The sequence below is a fragment of the Talpa europaea genome (assembly GCF_964194135.1).
Source record: "Talpa europaea genome assembly, chromosome: 3".
NCBI classification, from domain to species: Eukaryota; Metazoa; Chordata; class Mammalia; order Eulipotyphla; family Talpidae; genus Talpa; species Talpa europaea.
The window spans coordinates 80,046,788-80,061,879 of NC_140069.1; the positions used below are offsets into that span (position 1 = coordinate 80,046,788).

The 15,092-nt window shown below is 38.6% G+C and overlaps 2 protein-coding genes across 2 annotated transcripts in view; both read right to left on the reverse strand.

The window, feature by feature from the left end:
- PEX1 (peroxisomal biogenesis factor 1) overlaps window positions 1–7,496 on the reverse strand; it is a gene marked incomplete at both ends in the record, with an annotated part of 80,368 nt that extends 72,872 nt beyond the window's left edge. Inside the window, one exon of the mRNA XM_084230343.1 lies at window positions 7,439–7,496. Coding sequence (XP_084086469.1) covers window positions 7,439–7,496 — 58 coding nt within the window. The remainder of the gene's footprint in view (window positions 1–7,438) is intronic.
- A 3,907-nt stretch (window positions 7,497–11,403) lies between these two features.
- FAM133B (family with sequence similarity 133 member B) overlaps window positions 11,404–15,092 on the reverse strand; it is a gene marked incomplete at its 3' end in the record, with an annotated part of 31,733 nt that continues 28,044 nt past the window's right edge. The window contains exon 11 of the mRNA XM_084229667.1: window positions 11,404–11,519. Coding sequence (XP_084085793.1) covers window positions 11,404–11,519 — 116 coding nt within the window. The remainder of the gene's footprint in view (window positions 11,520–15,092) is intronic.

Below are 15,092 nucleotides of genomic sequence, written 5' to 3' on the forward strand. Positions count from 1 at the left end.
GATTTGGTGGGTTAGGGTTACGTAAGTATTTGGGTTCCACTTGTTCCTAACCCTGTAAGAGCTGGGAGTTTTAGACAAGATCATATAGCCTCTTCACACCTCAGAGTCTTCAACTATAAAGATTTAGTATTGTCTTAGATGGCCTCTGAGATTTTTTCAGTCTCTAACTGTATGAATCAAAGAGTTTTTGAGAGAATTTAAAGTTAGGAGGGAAAAATGGTTACTACATTTTATTTTCTTTCTTTTTCTCCCTCTTCTTCCTTTTTCCCTTTTTTTTGTGGGGAAGGTGGGGAGAAATTACTATTTTAGATGCTGTCATTGAGATGATCAGGATACCCAAGTGAATTGCACAAATCTGCAATTCACTACATTAGGTTGTCTACTATATTCAGAATGACTTGATTTTTAGGGTAATGGCTGATAAAAATCCAAAGAATATGCTATTACAAAGGTGCCTGAGGATGCTATTTTATAAACTGGATGACAGTCGCAGTCTTCTTGCTTAACATAACTTCACACTCTAAGCCCTGATACATACCATTAAGATCATTCATATCTGTCAATAAACATTTACTAAGGGCTTCCCATGAACCAGACAATGAATACACCATAGTCTTACCTTAAAGGTTATTACATTTTTGTCGAGACAAAGAAATGCAGTAAAGTAATGGTGTTTGAAAGGAAGGGATAACCAACTTGGGGAGACAGTTGAGAGACAGTAAGAACAGTCTCAGGGAAGTGGTGTCACTTGATCTCAGACCTGTCAATGGAGTAGGCATTTGCCAGAAGAGGCAGCTTGAGACATGGAGATAATGGCCTGAGAGTTGCAGATAATTCTGTGTGGCTAAATGGAAGTTGCTTTGATCTTACAATGGAGAGTACTGAAAAATTTTGGCTGGCAAGTTACCAGGATCAGATTTGCATTTAAGGAAGATCACTTTAGCAGATTTTTGAAATTACCTTAAAAATGGCTGAGTCCAGCTATGACAGGTTGTATTTCCTCCAAGTTGGTCATAACAATCAATTCCATTCCACCTGCTCTTTTTTATTATTTTTTTTTGTGGGACCCTCGCAGGCAGGCGGGGAATGAACCGGACGCGCTGCAGAGGCTGCCGGCAGCCTTGCAGCCCAGCGCTCAACCACTACACCACCAGGGAAGGCCCTCCACCTGCTCTTCTTATGTGACTTTGATACTACTTTTTCAGAGAGATGGGGTGTCTCCCTTACTTGAAACTAGGGGGATTTTTGTGACCATTTCAACCAGTAGAGTAGAAATAAGGTTATGTGACTTTACAGGACTAGCTTATACAAGAAGATGCAACTACTCTGAGAACAAAAACATTTACTTTTTTTTTTTTAAGATTTTTTTTTTATTTATGCATACAAGAACTGGGGTGTCAGCCAGAGCGGTGGGGGTGAGAGGACTCACCAGAGAGTGGGGAGCAGAACAGGAGAATCCACTAAAACACACTGCTGAGGGGAGCAGCTGGCGAGGCAGGAGAGATCTGCTGTGCCATGTGGGTTGCTCTCTGGCTGGCTGGGGATCAAACTGGAACTAGTGCTGCAATGGCTGGCAATAGCTTGATAGCACTGTCTTTAACCCCTGCACCACCAGGGAGGCCTTTTTTTTTTTTTTTTTTAAATGAAGGAAAACTCAGGTGTGGTCACATAGTTTGAAGTACATAGTATATTAATGTTTGCAAAATGTAGTCCTACTCAACTCTAATGGAGAACTATCATCACCTGAGAAATCTAAGAAATGGTGTGAGACTTAACCCTTGCGCCTCTGGTGGCGCAAGGGTTAAGTCTCAGCTCTCTTAGCACTGGCCTGAGGCCTAAAGTGGATCCCTGTAGGCCAGGGATCTAATCCACATGAGGCAGCAGACCTCTCCAGTCTCAAGTGCTTCTGCCCTCAGCGGTGTATTTCAATAGATCTGCCTGTTCTGCTCCCCACTCTCTTCGGGAATCCTCTCACCCGCTGCACCTCTGGCCTACACCCGAGTTCTTCTATGCAGAAATCAATCTTAAAAAATATATATAGTAAATATATAGTGGTATGAAATGCAAAAATGAGGAAAGAGCGGTTTTAAGAATCAGGAGCTGTTCAAAGTCAAATGTTGACATGTCGTTCACCAAAACAATCAAGAATTTTAGAAACAATCCTCGGCAGGCAGTAACAATTTTATCCATGTCGCTTACATTTCATTATATCTAAAGTCCTTACACACATGGTCAAGGAACCAATCATCAAAAATGGTATTTGAGAGTGGGCCTCCCCGGTGGCGCAGCGGTTGAGCGCTGGGTTGTGAAGCTGCCCGCGGCCTCTGCGGCGCCAGTTCGATCCCCGGCGGCGCCAGTTCGATCCCCGGCCGCTCCCCGGCCTCCGGGAGAGGGTCCCACATGGCGCGCAGACCTCTCCTGCCGCCCGCTGCTCCCCTCAGCAGTGTACTTCGGTCCTTCTGCCTGCTCTGCTCCCCACTGTGGCTCGGTGAATTCTCTCACCCTCCCGTGCTTCTGACTGTACCCAGTGCATGTATAAACAAAACAAATAAATTAAAAACATGCCTCTATTAAAAAAAAAAGATAAAAAAATGGTATTTGAGAAATCATGGGTAATGAGAAAGGTTTTGCTACTAGAAGGCCCGTTATTGTTTTAAGTTCTTTAGTTTGGAATAATTTCAGATTTACCTAAGAGATGCAAGAATAGTACAAAGGGTTTTAACCAACTCTTCAGTTGCTCCCTAACATTATCTATGGTACATGTCAGAACGAATACCAGCATCAGCACATTATTAACTAGACTAGTTGGATGTCACCTGTTTTTTCACTTGTTTTATTTCAGAATCCAGTCCAGGATCCACTGTTATCATGTCTCCTCCAGCCCTTGATAATTTGCAGTCTTTTCTTGCTTTCCATGACCTTTAGTTTTCATTTTGCACAATCTTCAATTTAGGTTTGTCTAATATTTTTCTCATTAAACTATGATTATGCTTGGGCGGAGAATATCACAGGGTTACAGAGTTCTTGACATTATCACTGGTAATCTCAATCATTGTAAGATAGAACCTACCGGTTTTCCCACTGTTGTTACTATTTTCCCTTTTGATAATCTAGTCTTTAGAAGCCAGTCAAAGAAAAGGGTTAGGGCCCACCTGGCGGCCTAGGGGTTGTCTCAGCGCTGTCACTGTGATGGCCCACCTTCCATCCCGGCCAGAGCACTAATCCACTTGGTGCAGCATCTCTCTCCTGTTTCGCCCACTGACCCCCTCAGCAGTGTATTTCAGTAGATCTGCCTGTTCTGCTCCCCACTCTGTTTCTAGTGAATCCTCACTCCCCATACCACTAACCTACACCCCAGTTCTTGTACGCATAAATCTTTTTTTAAAAAGGGTTAATTAAGCTCCACTTTTTTGAGAAAAGGCGTATTATTTAGAATTCTGTAAACTTCTCTTCCATTTATTCAGTAGTATCAGTATGGAGTCACATTATTGGTATAAAATAAATGAGTATCACTAATTTTTTTTGCTTAAATTGTTCCAGCTTTGATCATTGGGAATTTTGAAATTGGCTCCTGTATCTTACACAGACAAGTTCTTTTGCTTTTTCAACACTTCATTTCTGGCACTACTCACCAAGACATCTTGTCCTATTCCTTTGTGAGAACAGAAAAATATTATATATCTGTGTCGGTCCTGGGTTCTTGGAACAGAAATCCAAAAACCCTTGTAATTTCCTAAGTGGTATACACACTAGGGCCATTTTTTATTTCTATTATTGGTCTCTGCCACTGTTTCCTGCTACTGAGCTCCTAATTCCCTTGGAATTTCCTGGTTTTAGAAATTTCTTTGCTCTAAGGTGACTCTTGGTGAGTTCCTGGATGAGGGCTGTCACTAGAATGACCATGCCAGGATTAGAAGCTTGCAACTTTTAGCTCCACTCTCCATTCTCCCAAGGACATGAAATTAACAACCAGTCATGCCTATGTAATGAAGTCTCCATGAAATCTCTCAAAGTAGAGTTCAGGCAGCTTCTGGGTTGGTGAACTCATGGAGGTGAAGTTCTATGCCTTATGTATTCCTTCCATCTGGCTGTTTCTGATTACATCCTTAAAAAGTTTGTAACTTAAGTAAAATGTTTTGAGTTGCCTGAGCTGCTCTAACCAATTAACTTAACCTAGGAGGGGATTGTGCGAACCTCATTTATAGTCAGTCCTTTAGCAACACAGACTTACTACCTGGACATGTGACTGGCATCTGAAATGTGTGTGGGAGTCACCTAACACTGAACCCTTAATCTCAAAGATCTCATGCTATCAGAGATCTGAATTGAGTGAAATTGTAGGACACCCAACTGTTACCGGAGAATTGCTTATTGTGGGGAAAAATCTCCACAGATGTTGGCCAGAAGTGGGTAAGGCAATAATTGATAGGCTTTCAACTGCTGAATCAGTAATAAATCACTTCTAAATTGGGATATTTATCAAATTACAATGGGAAGTTGGAGATGTAAAGGATTATGATGGAGAATCAGGATTGGCTTTAACCTCTAGATGCCAAAACAATCACTTGAATCAAGTAGTATGAAATTACTAGGAATAGTTTTAAAATTGTTCTTAGCTTTAAGTGTACTTTAACCTGTGTAAAAATTTAAGTGGCTAAATGACAAAAGAAAGACTGGGTCAATTCCCAACTCAATATAAACATATAAGCATGGATTTTATGGATTTTAACCTGCCATAACTTGTTTCATTTGGGGAAAAAAAAAAGTTTAGAGCATGAATTCTCAAACTAGTGTCTATGAACACAGAGTAAAACAATCTGGATGTTTAGCTTCACTTACAGAAATTTTCCAGTATGCTTAGGATGATACCAAGGAATCCACATTTTTTTTTTTTTTTAACACAAATGCTTCATAATATGGCAGTGGAGATGAAGACTCCTACCATACTAGGAATCGGAGGTACATAGTCAGGATTGACTACAGAATTCACAGATCCAGGGCAAAAATGAAACTTCAGACTCCTTGTTAAAAAAATTAAGACTGTGATGGAGAGTATTAAACTAAGTGTGGGGCCTTTGGAGAATGCTTAAATTGCACAATCATGATGCCACTCACTGCACTGAAGTAATTCTCTACCTGCTTCCACTACTAGATTAAAAGGGCTACTATTTGAAGAAGTGTGACTCGAGAAAGACTAATAGACTTTGTGAGATGAAAATGTTTTACATTCATGTTGTTCCATTTGGTAGCCACAATCTACAGTCACTAAATCCTGAAAAGTGGCTGGTGTGACTAAAAATGAATCTTAGGTTCTATTTTAATTTATATTAAACAACCCCATGTAGCTAGTAGCTACTACAATACTGTAGCTTTAGAACAGTAGGAAGATCAAAAGGTAGAAGTTATACTAGTTCTAGACTACGAAACCCATCCATCTGAAAAAAAAGAGGGGAGTTGCTTGGTAGCTTTGAAATCTCGGAGGTAATCTGCCGAGGATGTGGGAGCAGCATTGGCAGTGGTTAAAGGTTTGGACTAGAGACGCCATATGGCAACACAAGGGCCTAGTGAAGTATGAAGGCTTCCTTCTAAGCTCTAAAGTAAAAGCCCAGGAAAAAACACACTTCAACTTTCTGTTACATGGGACTAGAATTTTGTACCCAAAGTGAAATACTAAGTCTCTCCTTGAGAAGATCAGGGCAGCATCCGTTAGTCCTCCCATTCACCCATTAAGAAACAAAAGCTAGGGTCTCCCTGGTGGCGCAGCGGTTGAGCGCTGGGCTGCAAAGCTGCCCAGCTGCCTGCAGCCTCTGCAGCGCCGGTTCGATCCCCGGCACCCGCCGACGAGGGTCCCACATGGTGTGCAGACCGTGCAGACCTCTCCTGCCGCCCGTTGCTCCCCTCAGCAGTGTACCTCGTCAGTCTGCCTACTCTGCTCTCCGCTCTGACTCTGATGAATTCTCTCACCCTCCCGCGCTTCTAACTGTACCCAGTGCTTATATAAATAATCTTTAAAAAAAAACAACAACAAAAAAACTAGTCATTGAGAGGACCCTGGTCTCATCTGAAGTACTCCTAAACTGAGCTAAATACAACAATCTTTCATCGTGTATTTACCACAGGGCAGCACTATACACAATGACCACGAGGATCTATAATACTAATCAGGAGGATTAATTTAAAAATATAACTTTACACAAACTGCTTAATCTAAGATTTGGTTCCCTCATCTGAAAACAGAAAATACCACCTACTTCACTGGGTTTGTTCTGAGAATAGATGAACCTAAGCCACTTAACACAGTGTCTTGCCAATGAAGAGCTCAAACATCAGCTGTCTGTAAATTTTTGCTCATAATTTAAGCATCAGTAGGTCAAAAACTTTGGAAAATGGAATACAACTTATTCCTTCTTTTCAAACAACTATTATTATATATTGTCTTTGATATGGGTCTGAGCCAGAATTATAAAACCAAACTTACAAATTATTTCAGAGAATTAACTTCAAATAATATAGTATTAAACACATGGATATAAGACATTGTTTAAAAGAAATTCATTAGAATGAGGAGGGAATATGGTTTTAAAAATATGCGTAATTTACTTTCAAATGCTGTGAAACTCAGGCTTTAAGAAAGCAGCAATTGAAAGCAGATGTTATATTCAATACTAGCGAAATCTACAAGATGGATTTTAAGAGTAGTATAATAGCAGGACTGGAAAACAGCTCCTAAAAGTGCTTGAGCAGCTTGGTTCATTTAAAATCAACCGAAATAAAAGGAAACTGAATTGTTGAAATGAGATTCTTAGAAAAAACTGTGCCCATACTAAGGCCACACAAGGTAAAATTATCAAGTTGCATGTGACTGAAATAAAGTAACCTTCTCAAAGTCTAAAAAGGTTCTGAGAATTATTAATCAGGATTGCTTGTGGTCATGTCTGAGAAACAAAATTCACAAGATTAGTTTTTAAGCAGGGCAAGCAATCTCCACCAAGTTAGTTTGAATAAATGCTTGCCATGTATAAAGGACCATGCTATTTCTCATCTAAAGTATCCTCCCTTGAAGAATCTGCTACTTTTGAGTTTTGTGCCAGAGAACTTAGAGCTGATCATAGTAAACCTTTATAATTTCAAATCTTACTGAACTTTAGACTCTAACATTAGCTCTTGGTTGGAAGATAACTAATTCCTTAACACTTATACCCTATAAATTAAGCTACTCTCTACTCTGTGAAGTTTTGGGACCCTTGGTGATTAAAATAGTTTCAGTCTAAGTACAGAGGTAACGGCCCACCTGCTATTTAAAAATGACCAAAATATTAAAACATAAAAGAATTCTATTTTAGGGCTACAAAGCACTTATTCACAACCAGTTATTAGGTCTACCAATATTTCTGTATGACTGAAAAAAGGTGTTTAGCAGTGCTTGGTCAGTACTTACAGGTCTTAACAGTATTACTAATGGATTCTACCAGTTTCTTTAGAGCCTTCTGGTCCATGTTGAGTATGGCTTCAACACACTGCAGACTTCTTAGATAGAGCCTACCTTAAAGCCCGGGTGTCCGAGGTTAACCACTGGTTCCACAGTTCACTACTACTCAACATAGAATGTGACCATGGCAACATTCTAACAACCTAATAGAGAAGGTTCTCAAGTAACTGGAAAAATATGCAATGGTTATTGCTACTCAATACACATGCAGCAATTCATTAATATCATTCTGACTTGAAATATTACAGCAATTCCAACAGTTATCTTTTCTTTGGTGCTAAATATCACTGAAAGTGGTACTTGATTATTACTGCTATTTATATTTCCTCAGCAAACATTCTACACTTGAAGATGTCATCCTTACCCCATATGAACACATATCTAAAATCATACGGATCTTTTTCTTTAAGTTGAAATAAAATAATTTCACAGGCTATGAATAGCTCCCTCAAAGGTTATAATCTCCTTTGAAAACCCAACCATATTCTTATGATATCCAAACAGAGGTTTCAATCTGTGAGCTTTTGGAGAAATATAAAATCCTACTTTTACCTCCCTAACTATATATGACTGATAGGGAAACATGATGTGATTATGCCAAAGGTGGTCAACATGTCAACTGCTATAACTCTAGTCTACTCTCAAATCCTAGTAGAGAGAGAACAAATTATCATCTAGCCTATTTGCTTCTCAGAAAGATGTGCTAAAATGACATGATCTACAACACTATATTCTTAATAAATTTTGAATAAAATATAAAAATGAAGTTTAATAATGCAATTGAGGAAACAAGCATTCACAAAACCTTTTTTTTAAAAAAAAGATTTATTTATTTATTTATACAAGCACTGGGTACAGTCAGAAGCGCAGGAGGGTGAGAGAATTCACCAGAGCGGGGAGCAGAACAGGCAGAAAGACTGAAGTACACTGCTGAGGGGAGCAGCGGGCGGCAGGAGAGGTCTGCGTGCCATGTGGGACCCTCCTCCGGTGGCCAGGGAGCAGCCGGTGATTGAACTGGCGCTGCAGAAGCTGCGGTCAGCTTCGCAACCCAGCGCTCAACCACTGCGCCACTGGGGAGGCCCCACAAACCTTTTTTAAGGAAATGCTAGATAAATGTTTGTAAATTTTGAGTTAAAACTGGCAGTTTTTAAAAAGTATGAAGCCTATCGCTTAAGTCTGAAGACTATCTGTTCTTAGTTTCTCTTAGGTTATTCTAGTGCTCTCCAAGAAATGAAATAAAACTAGAAAATAGATGTTTAGCACATTCTGACTTAAGGAATACGAACCTATACTCTGGATAAAATAAAATTCAGAACATCCTTACGGCATGTTAAACACCTAAATATATACAAAGGGCAAATATGAACCTGAAACAAGGAAAAGGTAGCGCTGGTTTGAATTGATTCTTCTATCCAGAGACTCATCAATATTTTTGCAATTACCCTGGCATCATTATCCAAATTAAATTATGTCTCATGTTTATAAAACTGAAGAAAAGTTATTCAATTAGAAGAGTTGGTAGAAGAAGTAACTTTCACATTGTAGTAATTTTTGGAATGCACAGATTTGATACCATTACCCTGTCAAATTTTTTTCCCCATACCATGTTAGAAGACTGTTAAGGTTACCACAGAGGAACTATGAAAAAAGTGTTTGCCAGTAAATACAATCTACATAGAAGAAAAAATTTTTTTTCCAAATCACCTTATTCCCCCCTGTAATAAAATGAACAGTTGCTTCTAGTGGGACATAACCATCATATATTGGACCATTCTGCAAAAAGTATACACTTCTATGTTCATAGCAAAACTGATCAACAAGGGCCTCCCCAGTGGCGCAGCGGTTGAGCGCTGGGTTGCGAAGCTGCCCGCAGCCTCTGCAGCGCGGGTTCGATCCCCAGCCTCTGGGTGAGGGTCCCACATGGTGCGCAGACCTCTTCTGCTGCCCACTGCCTGTTCTGCTCCCCGCTCTGGCTCTGGTGAATTCTGTCACCCTCCCGCGTGTCTGACTGTACCCATTCCTTGTATAAATAAATGAATAAATCTTAAAAAAAAAAAACAAAAAAACCCCCACTGGTAGTTATTAAAAAAAAAAAGGATCAACAAATAACCTGATAAAATTTACCTTCAGCATTGTTATGAATAATTCAGGCAAATTTCCTTTCGGATACAAAATTCCTGAAAACTTGCTATGTACCCAAGTGTATATAGATAGCTTTTATTAGGAAGCAATATGAAGCTTTAAGCATAAAATTTAAGGAAATTTACCAAGAAATGTTATTTTTACAGCTGAAAACATGTCTTGTCTTCCTACTAGTTAAGACGTAGCAGTGTTTCTTAATCTTTATAACTTTACTTGTGACCCAAAGAGAGCTGATAAGAACACAGCTATTTTTAAGTAAAATAGCTATTTATTCAGCTTCGTGACATGCCGAAACATTTTGTGCATATATCACTATAATTAGCACACCCTCTATAACAGGCAAAATTGTAGATCAAATTATATTCCAGGTTACCTGATTATATAAAAATGTAAAGTGAAAATGATTTATCAATTTCTTTTAAATCACTAATAAACAATTCAGCAGGAGATATGAGGCACAAAATCTTAGTAAAATATGACACAGGAAAAGCAGTAACATATTTATCACTTAAATTTAACTTGTCATAATTTGTTATGAATATACAAAGACAACAAACTTTTAAAATGTTCTATTTACTAAGATTCTGGCAATAGCTTTTATGTAACAAAACAGCATACCAGGCCTGCCACTCAATTTGTTTATGGTTTCGTTTCAGCTTCAATATGAAGCCTTTAAAAAAAAGTCAAAAACCTGCTATTCACATGCTAAGTCTTGGCAAGTATGCCATAACACAGGAAGTAATTAAAAATAGCAAGAACAAGGAGTTAACAAAAGCTAAACATTACAGCCTAAACAAAATTCATACAAAAAAGAAACTCAAAAAAAAAGAAAAAAAAAAAAAAACTATCACTGGTTACATAAGATTTTCCTGACTTGTTAAAACTTAACAGTATAAAACATGCATTTTAGTATCTTTAGTTATCAAGTTCAAAAAAGTACCAGTGTTTATTTGAAAATGATTCCTCTCTAAAAACAAAGTGTAGTCAAAATTAATTCAAATGATACAACACATTCTAAAGCTAAAAAACATTCAGTATTATTGAAGAGGAGAGCTAAATCCCAGAGCTTTTGGGGCTTTCTCATGCTGCCAAAAAGTGGCTGTTTCTCTGGTTCACTCAAAGCAGCATACAACAGAATCCAAGGATGTCAGTGAACTGAGCTTTAAAAGCAAGAATATACCAGCTCTGAACTCCCCATGAAGCATGGCTACTGTGTCCACAAAAATAAGATGTGTGAGGATAAAAGGCACACTATTCTGCTAGCTAAAGAGATAGCAAACGTCCCAACCCACCCTACAATTCCTTTCTCTGGGTAAATAAAAGTATATAAGGAAAAAAATTAAAATACACTTATCTACAGAGTAAGGATTTTGAACATCAATGTAGTCCCTACTTCAAAACTGTTAACTGGAGTCTTCTGGTCACTTCTTATTAAATCTTAATGATGTCTCCAGACTCAATTTCTGTTGTTTTATCATTAGGTACTTCTAGTCAAAAATATTAACTTTATCCCCAAGTATCTCAACCACTAGGTACAAATGCAGCGTATTATCTCCCAGAGTTATCTCACTGGAAGAGGAAAAAAAATAGATGTTTAAGCAGCAGGCAACAATTATGGCCTTTTCACACAGCGGCATCTGAGTGGCTACTGAACAGTCCAGAAATAATTCTAAAAACAAAATTCATGCGTTTTAGTAAATATGTCATAATTTTCACAGTTAAAATTTCTTTAGACATTGCACTTTCATTATAAGAGAATCCTGATATTAGTGTTACGGCGAGTCAGGACTTGAACTAGCAGCCTTCTTTTTCTTCTTCTTACTGTGTTTCTTATGCTTCTTTTTCTTTTTTGTTTTATCCTGTAAAGACAGTTTCACATTAGATATTTCTACATGTAAACATACAAATTAAAAATAACTTCACACTGGTACTTTTAAGCTACAACTTAGTTATTTTAAACAATCCACACACACAAAATTTCTCACAGCCTCAAAAATTAATATCCTGTGTAGATTAAGAGTACTTGTTGATTTCCAAAAAGGTAAGGAAAAACTGTCATTAGCACAGTAATGTAGCATCTAACAAAATTTCTTCTAGAAAATAAATTCAACAAGTCATGCTGTCAAATGCTATATTTCTCTTACAATTTTTTAAAAAAGATTCATTTATTTATGCATATAAGAACTGGGGTATAGGCCAGAGGTGTGGGGGGTGAGAGGACCCACCAGAGACAGAGTGGGGAACAGAACAGGCAGACTGACTGAAATACATTGCTGAGGGGTGCAGTGGGCAAGACAGGAGAGGTCTGCTTCGCCATGTGGGCAGCTCCCTGGCTGGGGATAGAACTCGTGCTGCAGTGGCTGCAGATAGCTTCAATAGGTTGCATTTTTTTTTTTTTAAGATTTATTTATACAAGAACCGGGTACAGGCTAGATGTGGGGGAGGGTGAGAGGATTCGCCAGAGACAGAGTGGGGGACAGAACAGGCAGAGTGACTAAAACACACTGCTGAGGGGAGCAGAGGGCGAGACAGGAGAGGTCTGCTCGCCATGTGGGTTGCTCTGAGGCCAGCAGGGATCGAACCGGCACTGCAGAGGCTGTGGACAGCTTCACAGCACAGCGCTCAACCGCCCGCACCACCAGGGAGGCCCCTCCATAGGTTGCATCTTAACCCCCGCGCCAGCAGGGAGGCCCTCTGTTATAAAATTTGAAAGGTGAATAGCAATTCTTGCAAGAAAACCTCACATCAGAGCAAAATGTAATTTTTCGTAAAATGACAGTTTTCAGAGAACAGAAATACCAAATCTGCTATTTTAAAGTAAATATGAACACAGGTATTGTGTACTACGTAGACTAGTAGCATTATTTATAAAATGAACTAGTTAGTGCACAATACTGGTGTATAGTTGAAAAAGTGTATTTAGGGCCTCCCTGGTGGCGCAAGGGGTTGGGACGCAGCCTATGAGGCTAGCCACTGCAGGGCGAGTTGGATCTCCGGCCAGGGAGCTACCCATGTGGCGCAGCAGACCTCTCCTGGCTCACCTGCTGTCCCCTCAGCAGTGTATTTTGGTCAATCTGTCTGTTTTGCTCCCCACTCTCTCTGGTGACTTCTTTCACCCCCGCTCCCCAACATCTGGCCTGTACGCCAGTTCTTGTATGCATAAATGAATAAATCTTTTTAAAAAAAGTGTATTTAGCTTAGAAAAACAAGATTGCTTGGCTTTTAATAAGAAAATGCCATTGACGATTAAAAGGACCCAAATTGTGATTGGATAAAAGAGCTGATTTTGACTTAACACTGACTCTTGACTATTTCTGATGTAGAAGAGAAGGTAGAACTTTTGAAAATAGTACAGGTATCCCAACCCCTGCCAAACGATACCTGAAAAGGTGGTGTCAAATAAAAGACTTAATATTCATAAGAAGAAAAATGAAAAAGCAAGAGAGAAATGTAATAAAGCAAAAGCAAAAGTTTCCTATTAATTTCCTTATCTACCAGAACATCCTACAATCCTCCCTTCTCCCTCTTTCCTATACAGCCTTTGACCTACTTTTTGTGGCTCCAAGTCCAAAATCCTGTATCAGGGCTCTTAAAAGTTAAATTTTGGGTATAGGTTATTTTTTCATAAAAGGACACTTGACCACTCTCTTTTTGGGGGGTGAAGGGGAGTAAACATATTAAGTAAGCACTGGGTGAGTACATCTGAAAGTGAATTAAACAGCATCTCTCCTAGATGAAATGAAAAAACAGAACTAGAGAAGTAGAGTCTGATAAATATTCAAACAAGTGGGCCAGGGCTGGTTTCAGCAGTGCTGACAGAACAGGTATCACAACCCCCGGCAAATGATCATACCCAAAAAGCTGCCAAAAGGACATGGGGAAGATGGAAATAGACACTTGGGGGATACAAATTCTCCATGATATGATATTCTCAATACACCAACGGGACTAGTGTATATAGTCTCCATTCTATCTTTAAAAACTGCAAAATACTGAAAATGTCCGGAAGTGGCTGGGAAGAGAAAAATTTAAGTTACATTTATTCAAAGTTACTTCTAAGTTTTATCACTCAGTAAGTGACCTCAATGAAAGGAAATTACATTTTCTCTATATTCTATAAATATTTTACTAAAAAAACTTTTTATGCCACTTTAAATTGGCTGGCAACTTTGACTAGTCCTTAAGAGCGCTCAAAATTTCACTGTTGGTCATGTCCATTACTCTCCAATTTTGGTAAATCTGACCTAAGTTCTTAGTATCAAACTATATATGTCCTCGGACAAATATTCCTTAAACCACAGAGTTGATCTTTTAAATTTTACATAGTAAGTTTCAAATTCCTGTCTGCTTACAAAGACTCATAAATAAAGGTTGCATCCTTCCTATGTAATGACCTGACAATTCTGTTGATTTGGAAGCAAGGACACTTTATATTATACTGTGTAAGCCTTAAGGGGAAAAAAGGGAATTACATATTCCTTACTGGAACTACTTTTTCTTGTTTAAGGTTTTTTCTTTCTTCTAAATTGACACCAAGCCAACCTTAAATTAGGGAACACTGCTTTTGAGGCCTGTGCTCTGATTAAAAAGTTCAGTTCCAACTGGGGAAAGCTACCAGAGTAGCTTTTAGTCTAACATTTTACCTATTGCCTAGAAAAATAAATCAAACACCCAAGGGCCCATCGCCACTCGATGGAAAAAAGATACTTAGGCTTTTACAAAAAAATGGAGTTATGGAATATAAAATGCCATAAAGTATAATAGAGTTGCATTAGGGATTTTTACTTTTTTTGGTTAGGATAAGGTGTTATATTTAAATTTTTCTCATTTCCTTCCCCTATATTCTAAGTTGAAGGGAGATCATACTATAAGATCCACCACACCTTTAACAAAAAACCCACTTATGCCACTTTTCTGCCTGGAGTGGCAGGAGTGTGGAAAACCAAGTCTCAAGTGCTGTGTAAGACTTCACAAAAGGAAAGGAAGTAATGTGTAATATAGTAGCCTCTCATCCTAGGGAGGTGAATGTGTTCCATTACTGGTCTCAAAATAATTCTGTTTTCTTTCACCAACCTTTCACTAAGCCCAAGCATGCTTCCCCAAAGCTAGCATCTACACACTGTGGTCCTTCCTTAAAAGAATGAAAACCATTAAAAATTACCAAATGAGAAGGAAGTCAACAACTTCCTTCTCCAGAAAACAACACAACACACATTTCTCACCCGAAAATGTGGATTTACACATGTGAAGATGTGTATCTATATAGCAACTATGCTGGTTTATTCATATGTGAAATTAACCTTATATTATCACTTTTATGCTTCATCACAGCAAAGTTTTTACTGCAGAATTGAAACTTAGTTCTTACCCAATAAATCTGTCACAAATGAACCAGGATTTATATATATAATATTTTATGCATCTTTTCCATTTTAAATTATAATACATACATGGAACTTAC